This window comes from Triticum aestivum, chromosome 2B (genome assembly GCF_018294505.1).
Source record: "Triticum aestivum cultivar Chinese Spring chromosome 2B, IWGSC CS RefSeq v2.1, whole genome shotgun sequence".
Classification (NCBI taxonomy): domain Eukaryota; kingdom Viridiplantae; phylum Streptophyta; class Magnoliopsida; order Poales; family Poaceae; genus Triticum; species Triticum aestivum.
In genome coordinates this window covers 46,401,481-46,424,001 of record NC_057798.1, presented here as the reverse complement: position 1 = coordinate 46,424,001, position 22,521 = coordinate 46,401,481, and the positions used below count along the sequence as shown (strand labels likewise).

The 22,521-nt window shown below is 45.8% G+C and overlaps 2 protein-coding genes across 2 annotated transcripts; both read left to right on the top strand.

Moving 5' to 3' along the window:
• Window positions 1-378: 378 nt before the first annotated feature.
• LOC123038914 (uncharacterized) lies at window positions 379-5,347 on the top strand. Its single transcript, XM_044462298.1, has 6 exons — window positions 379-540; window positions 710-965; window positions 1,260-1,356; window positions 1,458-1,578; window positions 2,956-3,189; window positions 3,341-5,347. Exons 1-6 carry the CDS (start codon window positions 379-381, stop codon window positions 5,345-5,347), a joined length of 2,877 nt encoding a protein of 958 aa, XP_044318233.1.
• Window positions 5,348-15,134: 9,787 nt separating this feature from the next.
• LOC123040305 (endo-1,4-beta-xylanase 5-like) lies at window positions 15,135-20,880 on the top strand. Its single transcript, XM_044463189.1, has 7 exons — window positions 15,135-15,387; window positions 15,474-15,511; window positions 15,617-15,767; window positions 18,348-18,523; window positions 18,625-18,726; window positions 18,860-19,006; window positions 19,480-20,880. Exons 1-7 carry the CDS (start codon window positions 15,258-15,260, stop codon window positions 20,464-20,466), a joined length of 1,731 nt encoding a protein of 576 aa, XP_044319124.1. The 5' UTR covers window positions 15,135-15,257; the 3' UTR covers window positions 20,467-20,880.
• Window positions 20,881-22,521: the final 1,641 nt, after the last annotated feature.

The following is a 22,521-nucleotide window of genomic DNA, read 5'->3' as shown; positions in this document are numbered from 1 at the left end:
AGTTAAGTATGGTAATTTGCGTAGCCTATTTGGTAACTCTACCATTTTTGCTGAAACACAATAAGTTGTGAAGTTGGACTGAAACTTTCAGTCTTTAAGCAGAGCAATACTACTACTCCCTCCGTTCCGATTTACTCGTCGTGGTTTTAGTTCAAATTTGAATTAAAACCACAACCAGTAAATTGAAGTGAAGAAAGTACCATTTAAGGGTATTTGGTCATCGGAATAACAGCGTGCATTTGTCAACAAATCATTACAACTACATGGTGCATGCTATTCATCGTGCAGTTTAATTTCTTCAACAATCGGCGTCAATAATATACTAATCTGTACCATATGCCTAAATAACGGCATTGCTCTCGACTCAGGAGATTGCGAATGGATCCCGAAGGCAACAGTAAACACGCCATCCTGGAGCGCTTGCTGGCTGACAAATATGCAGAGCCCATGAAACTGCCGTTTTCACTCTTGGAGGACATCACGAATGGTTTCTCTCCTGATCATCGAATCGGCATAGGAGGGTTTGCGGTGGTTTATAAGGTAAATAGCATTTTGATATGTGCAGGGGGGCAAATCTAATACTAAAACATGACTTGATACATCCATATGTAGACAATCTAAGACAAGAATTTTGGGACGGAGGGAGTAGCATTTTGGTATGTGCAGGGCCAGACACACACGAAGCTGACAATGCATATTGTCACCACAGGGGGTGGTTGGAAAATACACGGTCGCTGTCAAGAAGCTATCCAACACATACAATATCCGCGAGAATAAATTCCACCAAGAGGTTAAATGCTTGATGAAGGCTAAGCATGAGAACATAGTACGTTTCTTGGGGTACTGCGCTGAGACACAAGGGGAAATGGAAGACTACGAGGGAAAGCTTGTCATGTCAGATCAACGAAACTGGCTACTTTGCTCTGAGCATGTGCCCAACGGGAGCCTTGATAAGCATATTGCCGGTAGGATCGATGCTCAACTTGTATTTCTGTCAATGTTTATTTACTCTATTCTAGGTTATTTGACTACTTAGCATGTTCTGTACTTTGCATTCCTAGATTTACATTGCAATATCAATGTCGATAAAAATAAAATATGAATATTTTAAAAACCTACTACCTCCTCTTCAGATGTATCTACTGGACTTGAATGGAGAGAGCGCTATCGAATAATCAGGGGAATATGCGAGGGGCTACATTATCTTCATCAGAAGTGCATTCTTCATTTGGACCTCAAGCCCGCTAATATACTGTTAGATGATCACATGGTACCTAAAATTACTGATTTTGGTCTATCAAGGTGTTTCGAGGAAGGGCAAACAAGTGCATTCACTGAACAAATATTTCTATCACGGTAAGCAAGCCTCTTAAAAGTTATTCTTCTCTTTGGTGGCAAAAATTATTATACAATTTATTTGCACATTCATCAATCAGACTTCATAAATCTTGCAACAGAGGATATTTTGCTCCGGAACTACTGAGAGGACAAATCACATATAAGTTAGACATATTTAGCCTAGGCGCCATAATCATGGAGATACTGATAGGAGAGAAGAGTTATCCCGAAGATGAGAAGGTAACAACAAGTTATGCTATGCTCCAAGTTAGTCGAAGGAAATATTTTGAAATCAATGTTTTACACTCCAGTTTAGCATATATCTCTGTTCCATTATCACTAATACAAATAAAAGGTGGTAGGGCATTTTGATCCAACCCATCCATACATACTTTCAGCAACCACTCATGATTTAAGTTTGCAATAGTTATATCTTAGTCCCATGCTTGCGAAATCTAGTCATCTGTGTGGTTGGTGAGAGAAGAAACGCCTTTAACGAAGTTAAATTCAATGTGATCTTTTACATATGTTGGTACATTCTCTTGGACTATGTGCATTGCACGCGTACACTTCTTTGAAAGCGTACATTTTTAAGATGTTTGAGATAACTCACATTTTTCTTTAAATAACTCATATTCATTGTTACCAAGCTATGTGATTTTGATTTCCTACTACTACCGAACGTATACATGTGATGCACAGTTTTAATATATTGACTACTCCACCCAAAATATACTTTCACCAATTTAAAATTTATCCTTACATTTTATTTGGTTTATAACTTAGCACATTCACAATATTAACTACACCTTGCTAAATAAATAAACTAACACAACGTTTTTCTTAGAATACATAAATAGGATAAAAAAATATATGTGATTAACCCTTTAGTGAAGTCATTAGAAGCTAAGGTTCCAAGTTTTCTTTCTTGGCCACATCAGATTTGATATTCTGAATGATTAACATTGGTTGGTTTTCACAAAAAATCATTCTTGTAAGTAGTATAGCACTATAGGTATGCACATTTTCTTGTGGAAGTAAATTAATCCCGTTTTCTAGACACCGACTACAAGAAACTATGCATAGTGAATCGTCACAAAACAAAGTCTCCATATCACTAGTTATATTTTGTGAAATTGCATCAGAATTTTCTTCATGTAACATGACTCGCAGAAAGTACATTGAGAAACTTTCCCCTTAGCATAATTTCATCTACCATGACACGAAATATTCATTGTATAATTTTTTCAGGCAACATCTCAGATGGCCCTTCTTTCATTTCGAATAGTTGAAACAATAACCCAGCTGGAATTTGGAGCCTTGATGTTGTATAGGGATGTAATATTGTGTCTAGTGATCAAAAGCAAGATGATTAATTGTTTGTAACTAACAAAATACTAATCATATGATCATATCGCTTTTGATCTGACCTTTAATTATGTGTAGTGATCCCAAATTACATACAATCGACTTGTTTGGCTGTCAATATGACCTTCTTGCAAACAATACGTAAATACATATGTACGTGAGACCCAGAAAAGTTGTTCCCCACACTGTTGTATGGGGCACGGCGTTAGTTATATAAATACTAAGTAACTCATGATTGCAAATTTGTAGGTAGTTGCCAGTTGGATGAATCAGGTAGTTGCAAGTTGGATGGATCGACTGGAGGCATTAGAGGGAGATACACAGTTGGAACAAGTAAGAGTATGCACTAAGATAGGGATAGAATGTTTGGACTTGAACCCGAAGAAGAGACCAGATGCAGGGGACATAATCGATAGGCTTGATAAAACAGGAAGTGTGGACTATTCAGACAAAATTGGTATCAGCAGTTCATCATCTGAGCAGGTTGGTTTACTGAACGGTCTCAAGAAAGAAGTTTACTAATTAGACGTCACGTGCAACAGATAACATCGTGTTGGAGACCTTTTGTAAATTATACTATTCTTTCACTTTTCTTGATCTCCCTATAATATAACAGTATAATCTTCTTTGTTAGAGTCACAAGAAGGTCAAGCCTGCAGACCTTATCCAAGAGGATGAAAAGGTAAACTGGAGATCATTCAACGTTGATGGTCTAAACAAGTTCACAGAGGTTGAGATTAAAAGGATCACTGACAACTATAGCACTCTCATTAGCAAAAGTGGCTCCGCAGAAGTTTACCATGGTGTTCTTGAAGATGGTAGTTCTGTTGCAGTCAAGATTCCACTCCCAGATATGAAGGAACATTTTGCTAAAGGAATAATCATACATTGCCAAATCAACCACAAGAACGTTGTTAGGCTCTTGGGCTACTGTTCAGAGGAAAACGTTTTAATGATGATCACCGAATACACCTCTGGAGGAAACCTCAGAGATGTTCTTGATTCCAGAGAATATCCCATTTCTTTAGATGCAAGGTTGGGTATTGCTCTAGACTGTGCAGAGGTGTTAAGCTACACGCATTCTTCCATGTGTCCACCAATCATTCACGGTGATTTCAAGCCAGGTAACATCCTTTTAGATGATAACTTTGGTGCGAAATTATTCGACTTCGAGATATCCAGAATGTTTTCCAAGGACAGCACTCAATACACAGTGAATGTGATAGGCAGCATAGGTTACATGGATCCGTTGTTTGCTAAGACTGGGTACATCGATCCGAAGAGTGATGTTTACAGTTTTGGGATCGTATTGGTAGAACTAGTCACCAGAAAAAAGGTATATGAAAATGGTACAATTACTGACCTCATAGAAACTTTCATCCTAGCTGTTCAAAAAGGAAAGAAGGCAAGAGAGATGTTCGATGCTGATATAGCACAGTCGAGCAACATTAAGGTTCTTGACAAGATTGTAAATCTAGCAGCTGAGTGCCTCAGAATGGAGATGAGCAAACGCCCTCAAATGGAAGATGTTGCAGAACGTCTTCGGATGCTAATAAAAGCTCGTTGCCAGCCGGGTGAAGAAAAAACTGCAGGTCACTGGACATTGTGGGGAAAACAAGACAACAACACAACACAAAGCGAAAGGATTTCCAGCTCTAACTCTACCGTGTTCTTCAACTTGAACAGTTTGGGCATCTTCAGTAGGAATGCGCACACGAATTTCAAAAGGAATGGAGGTCCAGTACTGCAGAATGTCAAGGGACTACACATTTTCACAAAAAGTGAACTAAGAAAAATCACCAACAACAACTCAGAGTTTCTTTCAATCGGAAGCTTTGGTAAAGTCTGCAAAGGAACCCTTCCTGACAACATCGCAGTGGCAGTTATGTCCTCTGTCAAAGTAACTGAATCTATAAAAGAGCAGTTTATCAAGCAACTCGAGATCCAGACACATATGATGCACGTGAATATTCTCAGCCTCATCGGTTGCTGCCTGGAGGTGGATGTTCCAATGTTGGTGTATGAGTTTGCCGGCAAAGGAAGTCTTCAAGACATTCTTCATGGCAACAGCAGAAACCAAAAGCTCCCCTTAGACCTGCGTCTGGATATTGCAATTGGAACTGCACAAGGTTTAACATATATGCACTCCTACGGAGATCAAGCCATACGGCACGGTGATGTCAAACCGGACAACATACTTCTGGATGACAAGTTCGTACCAAAAATCTCGGATTTCGGGTTATGGAAGGTGCTTAGAGAGGAATATTATTTCGGCAAGATTGTAGCTGGGGACATGGCCTACGTTGACCCGGTGTTCCTTAAAACCGGGCAACTGACAGAAAAAAGCGACGTCTACAGCTTTGGGGCGATTCTCTTAGAACTCATTACCAGGAAGCGAAGTGTATATGATGAATACTGTAGCCTCATTTTGGAGTTCCGTAAAGTCTGTGAGAAAGAAAAGAGCGGTAGGGCGATGTTTGACGAGGAGATCGCAACTCAAGAAGAAGATATCTATTGCCTGGAAGAAACTGGCAAGCTGGCAATTGAGTGCCTAAAAGAAGATGTAGAAGATCGGCCCGACATGGCGGCGGTAGTCGAGCGACTAGTAATGCTTAAAATGGATAGGATGCTTAAGAGTTAGGAACGGCATCCAAGTGACTTGTACTTGATTTACAATTTACTTGGCCACTTTCCTCTGCTCTCTGTATATCACTGTACATGTGAGTAAAATGTGAGGTCAACATTAACCAGCTCTGTGCAATTCTGCATAACTGAACTATAGTACCATCATCATGAATGGCTAGCCAGTTTGCAAAACTGGACTCCCATACGATTGGGGTGATGGGATTTTGCTTTTATACCAGGAGCAGTTTGGAATGCAGGATGTGTCTGTGAATACATTGTATTGGCGTGTCATTTCTTCTTCTATTCCTGAACTTTTCGAAGGATTGCAACAGCCAATTAGCATGGGCGAAACAAAAGCGTGTTTGGGGGTAAACTGAAGGATTTTAAAGGGACTAAGCGCATATCATCGGACCCGGTTAAAGCCTGGCGGATGGAATCAAGAAAACTACTGTAGGTAAGATGCATGGAGAACATGATGATATTATTGGTTTGGATGGACATGGGAATAAATACTGATTAATTTGCGGTGACTGTCTCCGACATGAGACTTACCTGGGGATGTAGGCGTGGATCGATGATGAACTGGAGCGAGGCGAGCAGTGTAGCCCCCAAATCTCTTGAGCTCCGTGGGACGAGATCAACTGCTTGCGCCATGCGGCCGGGCAGGGCCGAGCCGGAGAAGTTACTCGCGGGGAACTGAAGAAAAGAAGGAGATCTGGCGGGCCGGGGGCCGAGGAGAGGTGCTGCAGCTGGTGGGGTGGGGTGGGACTCTCCTCGCCCGCCGGCTGCTCTGCTGTAGTGCAGGTGCAGCGCGCCGCTCCAAGGAAAGCCGGAAGAGGAACAGAGGATGATTGGATTAGAGTTTATAGAAGGTTCAGCCATGGCTATCCGCTGCCGCCACTGTCCCTGGACAGAGGAAACAGGTCTGAAGAACGGCCTGTCCATCACGACGGTAAATCGCAGAAAACCATCATAAAAATGATTGGTTTTGCAGAAAACACTACGTTACATATTTTTAGCAGAAAACACTATGTAACATGATCTTTTGGCAAATAACACTGATCGGCATATTATGGTTGTTTGAGCGGGTTTACGACATATGAGGCTCACTCATCAGGAGCTGACTTGGCAAAAAAAAAAATGCCACATAGGCGTATTGACTGATCTACTCCTTCCCCTCTCTTTGAAAAAACAAATGCGCCGTTGCGCGCCCCTCGCCGCCCAGGCCCTCGCGCCATGCCTCCAGCTGGATACGGAGACATCCATCTCCATCGTCCCCGCCCTGCACCAGATCTGTCAGGATCCGCCCTGAACGGCTACTGCTGGAATGCATGCTCGGTGTGCGTCGGCTGCGGCTCGATGCCGACTGTCCAAACACGGCAGCGACTTTTGCTGTAGTGCAGCGCCCCGCTCCAAGGAAAGCCGGGAGAGGAATAGAGGATGATTGGATTAGAAGGTTCAGCAGCCATGGCTATCCGCTGCCGCCACTGACGCTGGATAGAGGAAATAGGTCTAAATAATGGCCTATGTCCATCACGAGGAGAAAACACGAGAGGCTAATTGGTATATTTGGCATTGTCAATACTTGGCAAGCTAACAATTGGTAATTTCAAAAGTTGCCAAAAATTGACTACTTCTTGTCAGGTTGGCAAGTTAAATTGATAACCAAGCAAACACTAGCCAATATTTGGCATTTGCCAAATGTTGGCATATGCCAATTTTTGGCATCAAAACAATCATGCTTTGAGCCCAAACTTTTGGCAAAAACCCAACAAACTGACCTTTTATGCCCTGCTTGGAATCGGTGTAACTTTATATGATCCAGATTTAATTTACAGGTGTATATTAGCGGTCGTAGTGTAAATTTCGTCTAGAATAAAAAAAACGACGGCCGGAGGTGTTTATCGTTTTACAAGGGTACCTAGAAGCTAAACGATAATCCAAACATGGCCCTAATAAGTTTTGCAGCATTCTGAAAAATGTGCATCCGTAGGAATGCATGCTTCATGTCTGCAAACTTTCATGACAAAATAAGTTTTTTATTGGTGATATATAAAAAAAAAACTCAAATCAAAACATATCTCGTCATGAAAAATTACTAACATGCTGTATACATCCTTTATGTGCATGCTTTCGTAATTTGTTTTCTTATACTAAAAGCAGTCATTGTTTGAAATTTTCAAAATTTGTGCTCGAGTTCCATTAGCAATTTCCTAATGCTTCCCGGCTAACACTCCTCGCCCGCCGGCTGCTCTGCTGTAGTGCAGGTGCAGCTAGCGCGCCGCTCCAAGGAAAGCCGGAAGAGGAACAGAGGATGATTGGATTAGAGTTTAGACGGTTCTGCTCCGGTGCTCCCCCCTGGGCTGAACGCGAGGGGGAGAAACACAAGGACGGGTGAGATCTGTCAAAAACGATTCGTTATGCCCGCGGAGAGCGCGCGTACAGCCCTGTACAAGCCCGCACCGGCCCGATTACTTTTGTACACTGAGGGTATACATGTACTGTACGTGGGCGTATCGTTTTCCCTTGTCACGTGCGGCGGTTGTGGGCGTGGGCGGCGGCGGTCGTGGGCTAGCCACGCAGCCACGCGGCGCACGAAAACTTCCAAAAACGTCACATCCTATAAAGAGGGAGGGGAACCACCACCGGCCGCATCGCCCCCACCATTTACCCCCAAATCGGCTCACTCCCTGTCGCATCGTCTCCCCCTCGTCTCCATCGCCCCGCCACCGCACCTACTCACTCAACCCCACCGCCTCCCTCTCTCCGGTGGGTTCTCTTAGGCTTCGATGGCGCAAGGTGGTGGCGCTGCCGCCGCTGCGCATGGAGTTGCGGTCGAGGCCGCGAACACCGCGGCAGATGCCGTCCAAGAAGTGGCCGCCGTCGGCGGTGCGGGAGATGCTGCACCCGCAGTCGCTGGATCGGTCGCTGCGGCGGCGGATCTGGTGGAGCAGGGGGTGGCGGGCTCGGACTCCGTCGTGCCGGACCTGGTGGTGTCGGCGTCTCGCAGCGCACTGGATGCAGGTGCGGAGGTGAGCGACAAGCAGGTGGTGGATGTGGTAATCCTTCTCGTTCCCCTCCTCTCTTAGTTGTAGTTGTTAAGCAGAAGATTTAGTAGATAGGGTTTTTTTATTGTAGATTTGTGATTGAATGCGGCACCCCCTTCTGCTTGTTAGGGTTTTTTGACTGAATGGGGAACCCCATTTGAGAGTTAGGGTTTTTTGTAGTTGATTCGTGGTTTAATGCTAGAGAGATCATAATGAGAGTTATGTTTTTTATATTAGAATCTGGATTGCCTCATGTGCTCAGATTTTGTTCTGTGTTGTATATGTTGTTAGATTTGTTTTGCATATTCCCTCAGTGGGCCACGGCAGGGGCTGAGCCGCCACCCAGTGCATCTATTAAAGTTGATATTGTACAAATGTGGTTAAAATCCTACTTTGTTCATTTGAAGTCTATCAATTAATTGTTGAAATGAACACAGTACGTTTAACTAGTGCACAATTTCAAAATAGTTAGGAGCTTCACTTCATTATCTATAAACTCAAATTGTAGGTAGGTTTATTTTTGATCTGTAGGATTCCTGTACTTATAAAGTGAACCATAAGTAGGTTTGCTAGACATGCAACTATGCCAGATGACCAACTCATATTAAATTGTTGTTGCATAACTCCATGCATGAATGTCATATGAATCATCCAGTAGATGTAGTAGTTAGGGTTTTTTAATTAGATGTTTAGTTAGGGTTTTCTTGTATTGGATTCATTTATAGCCAGTTGTATGTATGATCTATGATTGAATCATCCAGTAGATGTAGTAGTTATGATTTTTTAATTAGTTGATTAGTTAAGGTTTATTTGTATTATTCATTTATAGACAGTTATATAGATTATGTGATTGAATGATGTAGTAGATGTACTAGTTAGTGTTTCTTAATTAGATGTTTAGTTAGGTTTCTTTTGTATTGGATTCATTTATAGGCAGAGATAAATGTAATTAAATGGTGTGACTGAATGATGCAGTAGAAGTAAGAGTTATGATATTTTAATTAGATGTATGAGTTAGTGTTACTTGTTGTGGATTCATTTATATCCAATGATATATGTAAGTAAATTTTGTGATTCAATATTCCAGTGGATCTAGGAGTTAGTGTTTTTTAATTAGATGCTGGAGTTAGGGTATTTTAATTAGATGTAGGAGTTAGGCTTCATCATTTCACTTATTCTGACATATGAGTGCTCATTAAGAACTGCTCTGAACTAATTATTTATTAATATTTACAAATGAAATAAAAACCTGACATGTTTGTGAAGTTATATATAAAGGTCCTATTTGCATTGTCTGTCTGCTATCTCATTGGTTAATAAGAGAGGAATGATATTCATTTATACCTTCATATGCATGTTGAAAAGCAAAATCTGAATTTGTATGTCCATATGAATGAACTTGTATGTTCATAATCCTATTGTTTAGTATCTATATAGCTTCATATATAGTCTATGAATTAGTTGTTGAAATGTACATACCATGTGTAACCTATGCACCTTTTCAATATAGTTAGGAGCTTTCCATCATTATGCAAAATCAACTTGTTTGTAATGACATTATTTGAACTGCAATTCAATTCCTTTGTAAATGACTTGCTTGGTTGACAATATAGCAGAAGGAGGATCTTGTTGGCAACAAGAGGAAGTGGGACTCATCTGGGTACTACCCTTATGACAGTGATGAGGATGAGCCGTACGAGGTAAGGCCTAGTTGAAATGTTATTTGTGCATTGAGTTAGTGTTAGATGTTTATAGTATTTGAATGCATAATGTATTAATGTCAGTCATTAATGTGTGCAGTATGAATCTAGAGATGATGTGGTCGAGGGAAACGTCAAGTCCTTTAAAGAGAAGGAGTTGAAGATCAGGGCCCAAGGACCTGCTAAGTACTACAACTGGATGAATAGAAAGTACCGGTGCCCCTACTGCAGCAAGCCCAAGCCCAGGTCTGGGTTATTGGAGCATTTGATGGAACAAATGTGATTTTTCCCACCACCTCCAAATCACACAAACTTTCTTGAACATGGTGACCCACATATGCCAATCATGTCTATGAAAGAAAATTTGGAAAAAGAATATTTTACAATGCTCCCCGAGGTATACACCGATGTTTTGACCAGTCAGTCTAGAGGGCCTTATAAATTAATAAAAAATTCAAAAAAATATAAAACCTTGAAAACCTAGCCTCCAAATCACCTCCAAATCACCCACCTCCAAACATGGTGATTTTTTGAACATGGTGATTTTTTGAACATAGGTGATTTTTTCCACCACCTCCAAATCGCCCAAATTTTCTTGTACATGGTGTCCCACATGTGCCAAACATGGCTATCAAATAAAATTTGGAAAAAGAATATTTTACAAGGCCCCCTTGAGGTATAGACCGATGTTTGGAGCAGCCAGTCTAGAGGGCAGTATCAATTCAAAAAAAATCAAAAAAATATAAAACCTTGAAAACCTAGCCTAGTTTGTGCAATAGGTCATGTGTGCAAAAATAGAGGTGATTTGGAGGTGGTGGAAAAAATTACCGCATTCCGGAGGGGCCATTTGGTCACTTAAGCCAGTTTTTGAACATAGGTGATTTTTTCCACCACCTCCAAATCACCCAAATTTTCTTGTACAAGGTGGCCCACATGTGCCAAACATGGCTATCAAATAAAATTTGGAAAAAGAATATTTTACAAGGCCCCCTTGAGGTATAGACCGATGTTTTCACGGATACGTACAACGACGTTCTCATAATGCAAAATCATATCCACCAGGGTCATTTCACCGTCTAGGTGGAGGTGAAGGCATGAGTTTAGGCTTTCACTCCGCTGGTTGCTTTTCATGCCAAGCCAAAACCCCTCTGTCAGATAAGCCGCGGCCCACAGTCTCCTCTTCTTATACATCCGTCTCAACCATGTTACTGTTTTTTCCGACTGCCATCTTTTGGTAAACGCGTGTCATCTCTCCTCAAACGTGGCCGTGGACGTGCTGTAGTACAGAAGAGTTCGGAACTCCTTCAAGGACTTGGGACTGAGGTGAATCTTCATATTTTTTTCTATATGCCACGTACATATACGGTGCCACACGTCTGGCAAGACTTCGTGAATTGCCTTGATCATCGCAGCGTCGGCATCTGTGATTACACTCTTCGGCATCTTTTGACACATGGACCTCAAAAAAGTCTGCAGCAGCCACACGTATGTCTGTTCGGTCTCGTCTGAAACTATGTCACAACCAAAAACAGTGGTCTTCCGGTGACTGTTAAGACCAACAAAAGGTATGATTGGCATACCATAGCGGTTCATCTTGTACGTGCTGTCAAATACAAGCACGTCGCCAAAGTCCTCATAGTCATGACGAGACTGGGAGTCACACCAGAACATCCTATTCAAGTGTCCTTCCTTATCTAGCATGTACTCGAAAAAGAAGTTAGGATCCCTTTGTTTCCTACTGGCCATGATGCCTATGGCTGTGGCAGCATCACCTTTTGAAAGCAGCTTCCTCTTCTCCCTGGCACAAAGGTTGTATATTTTACGCCTGATAAAACCAACACCGCCATACCATACATGTTTGCTGATGAGGGAATCCATCATGTCGTGAATTCTAATCCCTGCAGCTCCCATGGACATTGTCTCATGCTTCTGAAACTCTTTGATTTTTCTGTGGGACCAAAGAAAAGGTACCTCGTCCGGTCCTGCCAACATATGGCTATGCTTGTCCTCAAAACTTGCAACATACCAAACCCCACGCTTTTGGTCAAGCTTGACAGTCAGGTGTGCTTCGCAAAAGCAGTGTGTCTCGGCTCTGAGCCGACGGCTGTGCCCTTCCTCGGTTAGCAACTTGCCGTCACGTTTCCCTTGTCTGGAACAAACAAACCTCCTATAACGCATAAGATGTGCCTCGGTTTTGGTATACCTGACCTTATTCTTCCTAATGCTGAAACCATTAGCTTTAGCATAGCTGTTGTAGAAATCATACGCAGCATCCTGAGTCATAAAAGTCATGTCCATTATCTGCATGAACATATCCCTCTTATCATCTGCACTGGCAGTATCTTCGACATTCATTACCCCACCATCATCTGTCACCTACACAATCAAAACATAGCCATGAAAACTGTTTTGTATGGTTTAACATTACTTTCATAGAACATTGATTACACAAATACCTCACTCATGGTGACCAACGACTGCGAATCCCCAGAATCAGGTGCATCTGATGATTCGTCGTTAAGGCCTGTCTCCGCGTCGGATTCACCGTAATAGTCGTATGCATTATGACATTCGGAAATGAACTGAAAAATACAACACAAATACATAATTACTTATCATATAATATTCCAGAATGAATTCAATTTGCATGCCAATAAATTTTTTCACTCACGTAACTGACTAATGTAATCTTCATTTGAGAGCTCCGAATTGTTTTCCTGACCATCATCATGCTCATCCATCTACAAATTTTCAACACAAAAATATAATGTTGTACGATGGCACCAAAAAATTACAACATGGTAATGCCACTCACATTAAAATCTTCCCATTCGTTCCCATTCTCTGACTGATTTCCAAGATCTGAATTGTCATCATCTGACCAATCTTCTATCCAGTCTTTCATCAGTTCTCCAAACTCCATGTCTACCATCATATCAGTTAACTCCTCGTCCGCCATTTCCTACAACAAATGATGAAAACATTATCAATGATGAAATATCAACACATAGCTAACGATCACGGATGTTCTGTAAACAACCCCAACCGAGGCCGTTCAGATCTGCCAAACCAAGCCAGGAAGATGGCCACGGCACCCGTCGTGATCACTTTCAATCGCGAGGAGCAGCACTACAAAACCTAGCTAGATCTGTGATTACCTCTGCCGCCGGATACCTAGGTTAGCCGCCACATCAAATAATGATAGTCCTGGTGGACACAGCCGACGGCAACCGACGCTACGTGAATCCTACACTGAAGAAACCTAGATCACGAGGAGCAGCACTACCGGAACAAGATCCACGATTGCATGCGCCGCCGGGTAGGTAGGTTACCCTCCCCGCTAGGCTAACCACTATATCTGACGGCGGCAGTTCGTTCGATGTTGCCGCGAGCGAGACTAGAGGGGTGTGGGGGGATGCAGGATGCGGTACCTGTGAGCGCTGGAGATTCACGATGTTGCCGCGCCCGCTGTCCGACGAGATCGCCGGCGACGAGATAGCCGCGCGACACTGGAGATCTACCGCGCGAATTATGGAGCTGCGTGAATGCTCGCGAGATTGATGGAGCTGCGTGAATGATTGGATCCGGCAGGTCCTATGTGGTCGTGGGGTCGTGTGATGTTTTTTTTCCGGACCAGGTACTGTACGTATACGGTCTGGGCTATACAGGGCTTGGCAGGGCTAGACAGGGCTTAGATCTGGGCTATGACGGGCCAGGAAAAAACAAACTCGCGGGGACAAAAATACCCCTCCAAAATTAGATTAGGGGAGCACCGGAGCAGGCCTCGAGTTTAGAAGGAAAGCCTCGCCGTGCTGCCTCTGATTGTGTCCCTGACTGAGTCAGTACAGTAGGAAAGAGCAGGAATAACAGAAGACTGATTCAGCACGATTCTTCACCACTTTCCCCGTCGTCGAAACATTCCATGTTCCGGGTCCCGTCCTTCTGTCACCCACTACAAATGTCGGGGTAAACCAACGGGGGCCTATATTAGTTGTGCGTCCCCAAAAGGCCAAAACCACATAACATACAGCTCGCGTCCGGTTTAACAGTGGAGGAAGGACAAATGATGGTATGGGCTTTGTCGATCGTCCTAGCAAAATGATAGCCTAATCACCCACTGGTCGTCCTAACAAAACGATAGGCTGACAGTACAGAGATGATATGCTGGCTTCCCATGCATGGATGCTGGGAGCATGCATGTCCATATCCAGAGATGACAGGTTTTACACGGCGACCTGAGTGTTTGCAGCCGTATAGTGCTCTCCGGCGAGGTGTCAGTCAGCCAGTCCATCACCCGCCTCTCCCTGGGTTGCTACTCTGCACGCGTACCACTGTATGTGCAGATATATATCACGCCGAAAGTACTTCCCTGGACAGTGCTGAGCTCTCCACGTGTATGTATAATAAGCTTAATGACTGCCGAGTCAAACACTAACTTCCTGTCATGGCAATGCCACTAACCAGCTACTAGCAGCACTTACTAGTTACTAGCAACGTCGCAGCTCTCTTCTTTTTTCTTTTTTTTGCGGGTAACGTCGCAGCTCTCAAGTGTAAACTAATCATTAGTTTATACATGAGCTAGGTAGCAACATATATACTCCCTCCATTTCAAAATAAACGACTCAACTTTGTACTAATTACTCCCTCCGTCCGGAAATAATTGTAATCAAAATGGATAAAAGGGGCGACCACATGTCATCAAAATGGATAAAAGGGGATGACCGATGACCCCTTTTATCCATCTTGATGACAAGTATTTCCGGACAAGTACTTCCGGACAGAGGGGGTACATAGCAACTAGTCAAACCCACAGCTTAGTTACGGAGGTGTAGCTTGGCTACTTGCCAGGCCGTCTTTGGTTACTCATGTGGTCAGTCTCATCCGGCCATGCTCATGTTCATCTACCTAATTAATCACTAGTAGTAAGATTGTTGCGCTAATTAACCAGCTACTGTCATCCACGTTACAGCCGAATTGTCTCGCTGGCTAGCTCCTTGTTGCGTTGCAGTATAAATGCTGGATCGGTAGGCGCACCGACCGCACAGGCGCACACACGGGACAAGGGAGGGATCACGGGAGAACTGGCCTGTTACACTCGCTCGTTGCCACCCGCCGGCCCGTTTGCCCGTGCTCTCAACATACCACCTCTTGCACCGAGCTAGCCACTGGCTATCTAGTTATGGACTCTGCGGCGGCGGCGGCGGCGGCGCCACCTCTCCTTCTTCCTCCTCGGACCAAGAAGCCCACGACGGCGCTCCTCCTGCCATTGCTACTGCTCGCCGCCTCGCTCGCCCCACGCCCTTCATCCGGTGAGTACCGCTCCCGGCCCTGCAAGCTTACACTCAAGTACGTACAGAGCTTACATTGATGCTGCTTAATTTCATCCTCCCTGCAGCTGACGGGGTGCGCTATGACTACAAAGCTTACACTGAAGTACGCTCTCGTACATCGATCTCTCGGAATAAACCTCTGCTCCGGCCTCGTCCATCTCTGTCCTAGACTGACCGTGCTCTTCTATTGCTTCTTCTTGCTCTGCAGTGCAAAGGCCACCCGGAGCCTGCACTGTACAACGGCGGCATCCTGCGGTGGGCCAAGAAAATCAAGGACTTCAGCACGGCGGACGAGGGCAACTACTCGCCGTCCTTCGTGCTCTACAACATGTCCGCCGGCATGGCGTACAGCTTCTCATGTGAGTTTTTTTTTCTCTTCTCGATAAAAAGAGCCCAGCTCCCAATTTCATTGCTGAAATTGCTTGTTTTGTGAGCGACTTACTCCATGTATATACATGGCTAATTACCCTTCCTTAAATAGCTTAAGAACTTGATAGAAAGTGTGTAGAAAAGGAGTGGGAATTATTTTTGATAAAATACGTGTCACTCAGACATGTCCTTTTCCCCTAAATTCCTTTTCTTTAGTTCGAGGGTCGAAGGACAAAACACCTAGTCCTAGAAAGGAATTTAGTTTGATGGGATCTAAGTAGAAGATCTCCGGGGACTTACTAAGTGATGAAAACCGACTTGACATTTAAAATCTGAAAATGCCGTTTGAAAAGCATATACGCAAGTCCAAAAAGAAAATAATCTCAAAATAGGTGTACAACTTGCTTGGGCGAAACACAGCGTCACTCCATTGGTAAGCTCTGCTGGGTGCGGACGCAGCCCTTCACACGTCGAAAAACACAGTTTTTGTACATCCGTGCATTTTTTTTCAACTTGAAATCCAACACGATTTGCCGACAATGAGTAGTCTAGAAAGTTTTCAGGGTTACGGCAGTGTGTTTTTCATACTCTGCAAGCAGTTCTGTTTTTCTGCAAATTCAAAGAGTATGTAGTATTTGAAACTGAATTTGCGCACGGCACTTCCTGGTCGTACAGCCGTGTCAGTAAGATTCATAAAGGTTTTACTGAACTGGTCTGCTGCAACTCAGGGGGGAAATGCGTGGTTTTTCAGACAGTCAGATTTAAGATGTGGTAACACAAAGAAGCGAGGACCCAAAGCGTGGAACTATCAGTAGTCCAGTTGGTCCAGTCCACCCAAACATGTCCGCAATTTACTGAACTGTAGTTCGGAGGTAACTTCCAGATTTCAGAGGTCGGTCCAGTCCACCCAGACTTGTCCACATTTTTCGCGAATACTCCCAATACATACATACATCCACCACACACACACACACCGGCCAGAAGCTGACAATCCAAGGGAATGAAACAAATCACCCAGGGAGGGGAGAAGGCTCTGGGCTCTCGCTGGATCGAACATGATTAGGCAGCAGCTAGGTAGGCGGGCAGCAGAAACGGGCAGGAGGTAGCGGCGCGGAGAAAGACGGGCGAGGGAAGGCGCCATGGCCAGCGACGACCGATCGAGTGTACGTGCATGCATGCGGCCGCGGTACGTGGTGGGGGCGGCGACGGCGACGGAGATTCTTCCCGCGGCCGCATGCGCATGGGTGGGCGCGCGAGACAAGACTACGGGGCAAAGCGGGGAGGTGGCGACGAGGCCGTGGAGCGCGCGGCCTGGGCAGATGAGGCACGTCGTATGCGCACCAGCCGCCGGCCGCACACGCGTGTCACCTATGGCCGTGGGTGGGTGGACGGATGCACAGTACGCCTCGCTGCTTTGCATGTGGCGCGCGCGCGCCGCGACACCGCATGGACCAGCGATCGATCGTCCCATGCGTTTCCCTTCTTCATTCATTCCGATGGTAGGGAGCGGGCGGACGCGTGCGTGCTTGTGACCACGCACGCATCGAGTGAGATCCACACTGAGCACTGAGCAGGCGAGCGAGATGAGCGCTAGCTTTTGTTACCTTGTGTGTGTGTGTGTGTGTGGGCATGCATATCGGTGGCGAGAGGGAATTGAGCTCATTGGCTATTTGGGTGGGTGGACGGCGGCTCAGATTGGGCAAACCTTTTTTACTACTAGTAGTAGTACTCTCGGTTGTGAGCTGGAGTTTGTGCACCTGTATGATGAGCTATTTATACCTGTATCATGATTGCAGTAGAGTACAGTACAGACCTTAGTGCACTGTACACCCCCTCCGTTCCCAAAATAGATAGCGCACAAACTCAGTTAAAAAGTCAACTCTTTCTATATTTGACCAAAAATATTTAAAAGAAAATATTAACAGCTGTTAAATAAATGTGTTATTAAAATATATCTAATGGTGAATATACTGACTTTTTTTGAACAATGCTTTACATTTTGAGTCTGTCTAGGGCACATCTACACATCTATGTGAGGCAATCAAACCAAAAACAAAAAAAAAAGACCCAAATGATAACTGCTACACGTGTGGCTCCAAGTAACACCGTCCTAATATTTTTACAACTAAAATTGCCATCTGAAAAAAAAACTTTGAAAGCGTTCAAACTTAGAAGGCAATGATTTTTTGACACGTTTAATATGCCACCTATTTTGTGACAGAGGAAGTGCATAGTGGGCCAGTACTTCCCACAGATGTGAAAAACATATTTATATGCATGCTCGCCTTAAACATATTTTTAACACCACTCCACCCAGGACAAAAGGATTTTCGAAGAGGCGGGCAAACTCAGCTTTTGGCAAATGTAGTTGATGAGTGTTTGAGTCCCCTTTGATTGATAATTTTGTTATCTTTGTGGTACTCAACCCGGTTCCCTATACCTAATGCAAAAGCCGATCACCCGCTAATTCCACAATTATACATATGCTTTTAGCAATTTTGGTGTCATAAGCTCATTTGTTCACCATGATTTGTCAATGTGTTGAAATGCTCGAGTGATCTCTCTTCTAGGCTGGGTGAAATTCAATGGGCCAGGAACTATCCACGTGAAGGCCAAGATCCTGTCACTGGACAACGCTGGATCACAGTGCCTGGGCACGGCTCTGGTGCGAAACGACTGCTGGTCATTCCTCAAGGGCGGCTTCACCCTCAACTCGCCGTCACAGACCTCCGTCCTCTATTTCCAGGTGAGGCTGCCCGCTTGAACGAATCAGTAAACTTAATCAGATAAAAAGAACTGATCAAATGGCATCTCATGCAATTTTCTCTGTTGATTCATTCTCTGCAGGCAGCAACCGCAAATGCGTCCATGGTCTCGATCAGAAGCGCCTCGCTGCAGCCGTTCTCGCCGGAGCAATGGAGCCAACACCGGGAGGACCGCATCCAGCTGGTAACCGAATGCCACTACGTTGCTACTGAATTTAATTTGTTCCCACCAGATGGATTTGTACAAATGCACGCACAAATGAAACGAACAATACTTATGGTTTGATAACATCTCTTCTTTGCCATTTCCACGGCAGATCCGCAAACGCTTCGTGAACGTGCACGTGTCGGACAACAGTGGTGGCCGCGTCGTCGGCGCCAAGGTCGCCGTGCACCAGATGAGCAGAGATTTCCCCTTCGGCTCCGCCATCAGCAAGACCATACTCGACAACAAGCCATATCAGGTACTCATATGTCCTTCATCCATAATGCTCGACCTACAAGGCTCTACAAAGGTTTACTTACGCTTCCAAACTAATTCTCTCTCCCCCTATTTTAAGTGGGGGGCCCCCTCATCCCCCTATTACCAATCACAATCCTCCACGTCAGTTTGTAGTTAAAATCTGTCGTTCATCATACCAGCTTCCCTTGTGTTTGCTGCATCGATGACTGAATGACGAGTTAAAAACAAGAAACTGCCACATTTGCAGCTAGATTCACAAAAGACCACCTAGTAGTTAATTTATTGCAAAAACACCGTGATACCACTAATCTATCTGTAGAAAGCAGAAATTCATCGCGTTCCCAGTAATCTTTTTGGAACGCGGTTATTTTTGCAGCGGATTATCGACTAGGTGGTTTTCTGTAAACCTAGTCGCATATGTGGTAGTTTTCTGCAATTAATTCCTGAATGACTGATAAAGATATTTGCATGCAGGACTGGTTCAAAAAGCGGTTCAATGCAGCGGTGTTCGAGAACGAGCTCAAGTGGTACGCGACAGAGCCGGCGCCGGGGAAGGAGGACTACGCGCTCGCCGACCAACTACTGCAGTTCGTGCAGTCGAGCGATGCGGTGGCGCGTGGCCACAACATCTTCTGGGAGGACCCTAAGTACACCCCGTGGTGGGTCAAGAACCTCACCTCCGCCGACCAGCTCCGCGCCGCCGTGGCGGGGCGCATCGAGAGCTTGCTGTCCCGCTACAAGGGCGACTTCGTGCACTGGGACGTGAGCAACGAGATGCTCCACTTCGACTTCTACGAGTCCCGGCTCGGCCGCAATGCCACCACCGACTTCTTCCGCACCGCCAAGCGTGCCGACCCGCTCGCCACGCTCTTCCTCAACGACTTCAACGTCGTCGAGGTCTGCGACGACCTCAGCTCCAGCGCCGACTCCTACGTCTCCCGCCTCCGGCAGCTCGCCGACGCTGGCGTCACCTTCGAGGGCATCGGCCTGGAGGCCCACTTCGGGAGGCCGAACATCCCCTACGTCCGCGCCGTGCTTGATAAGCTCGGCACGCTCCGCCTCCCCATCTGGCTCACCGAGGTCGACATCAGCAACGCCCTCGACGCCAAGACGCAGGCGGCGTACCTGGAGGAGGTGCTGCGGGAGGGGTTCGCGCACCCGTCCGTGGACGGGATCATGCTGTGGACCGCCATGGACGCCAACGCCAGCTGCTACCAGATGTGCCTCACCGACGGCAACTTCACCAACTTGCCCGCCGGGGACGTCGTGGACCGGCTGCTCGGGGAGTGGCAGACCAGGGAGGTGCTCGGCGCCACCAACGACCGGGGCTCCTTCAACTTCAGCGCCTTCCTCGGGGAGTACAAGCTGTCCGTCACCTACCTCAACTCCTCCGCCGAGGGCACCTTCTCCCTCGCCCGCAGCGACGACACCAAGCACATCACCATCCGCCTCCAGCCATGATTCATATCATGCATGCATACGTAACGAGCTTTTGTATTTACTACAACTTGACATGGATTTATAGCATATCAGATGCCACGCATATTTATTCAATTGTGTTGACGTACAAATGCATAGCCCACTTTGTCTACCTTTTGGATGAACTAGCTGGTGCGTGCAGTTCTACATGATATCAGAGTCAAGAGGTTTCTAGTTTAAAATCGACGTACGCCATTCGTACTTCAGTCCGTGAAAGCTTTGTAGGCGTAGCAAACCCTGCAGGGTCGATGAAATTAATAATAGCATCAATGTAAGCTCGACCTGTGCTTGAGCAGTACTCACCGGGGGAAGCGTTTGGAGCGAGCGAGGCGCACGGGAGTAGCGCCGTCGCCTTCTTGGTCCGAGGAGGAAGAAGAGGGGCCGCCGCCACCGCCGCCGCCACCGCAGAGTCCATAATTAGGTAGCTTAGGTGCGAGAGGTGGTATGTTGAGAGCACAGGCAAACGGCCGGCGGGTGGCAAGTGTAACAGGCCCTTCTCCCGTGATCCCTTCCTTGTCCCCGTCCCCGTGTGTGCGCCTGTTCGGTCGGTGCGCCTACCATACCGATCCAGCATTTATACTGCAACGCAACAAAGGTCGAGCCAGCGAGGTAGCAGAGACAATTCGACGGTAACCGTGAGTGTTAACTGGTTAATCAGCGCAACAGTCTTACTACGATCTAATTAGGTTGTAATAGATAACATCAGCAGTGGCAGACTGACCACTGGAGTAACCAAAGACCGCCTGGCAAGTAGCCAAACCACACTTGCATAGCATAATTAAGCTGTGGGTTTGACTAGTTGGGGTAAATTACACGATAGTACCACAATTTGGGCGGTGGTGGCGAATTGGTATCAGTTTTAAAAAAATTTACGTGTCAGTACCACGTTTGGACCGAACCGTTGCAAATCGGGCTAAACTCCGTATTTGTACGTATTGACGCTGGAACTGACCGCCCGAGCCTGCGCGTCAGATGCCACGCTGGAGAATCGGCACGCGCCCGCTCGCTCAATAGGTGCGGTCCGGCTCGAACCGGACCGGCCCGTGCTCCACTCTATTTCCTCCTCGCCGTCTTTGTTTGTCGACGAACCCTAGCTCCCCCGCGCGTACGGCGATGCCCCCGGTCGGTGGTGGCGGCAGCGGCGGTGGCGGCGACGACGATGGCGGCGGCGGCGACGGTGATGGCGACGGCGCAAACCTTCCCCTCTTCGGCATCGGCGCGGCAGGAGGAATCGAGGGGAGATCTCCAATCCAGGGCGGCGATGGCTACTCGAGCTCTGAGTACTCCAGCGACGACGACGAGTTCATGGAGCCCGTACTGTCCATGGAGCAGCGGGTACAACTGGCAAAGCAATGGGTGGCGAACCCTAGCAATAGCCACGAGCTGACCGCGCAAACCTTCCCCTCTTCAGCATCAACGCGGCAGGAGGAATCGAGGGGAGATCTCCAATCCAGGGCGGCGATGGCTACTCGAGCTCCGAGTACTCCAGCGACGACGACGAGTTCATGGAGCCCGTACTGTCCATGGAGCAGCTGGTACGGGTGGCAAAGCAATGGGTGGCGAACCCTAGCAATAGCCACGAGCTGACCCACGGGGTCGGCGGCGTCCTGTAAGTTTCTGTTTCTGTCTTCTTTTTTTCTTCTCATTTATTTGCTAATTAGGGTTATAGTGTACTGATTAGGCAAATTGCATGTGAATTGTAGTTTATATGAAGACATATGGAATGTTAGGATCCATTTTGACAATAATGATCTGTTAGAGAGGAAATTAAGCTGTCCAGATGTGACATATCTGAATATGGTTGCATTGATGGAAACCCAAGGCTTTAGTATTGATGATTCACTGATGTTTTACATGGAGACCCCAGGAGAGCAGGGCTTGCAATTGGTTGATAATAATGTTAAACTACAGTTGATCAAGAGGCAGAATGAGGAGAGTTTGGTGCTTAATTTGCTATTTAGGGCTTGTCCACCAGCTGTCAGTGTACCACAAAAGGGTTTTGTACAGAAGCAAAATTTAGATATAACTGAATATTCT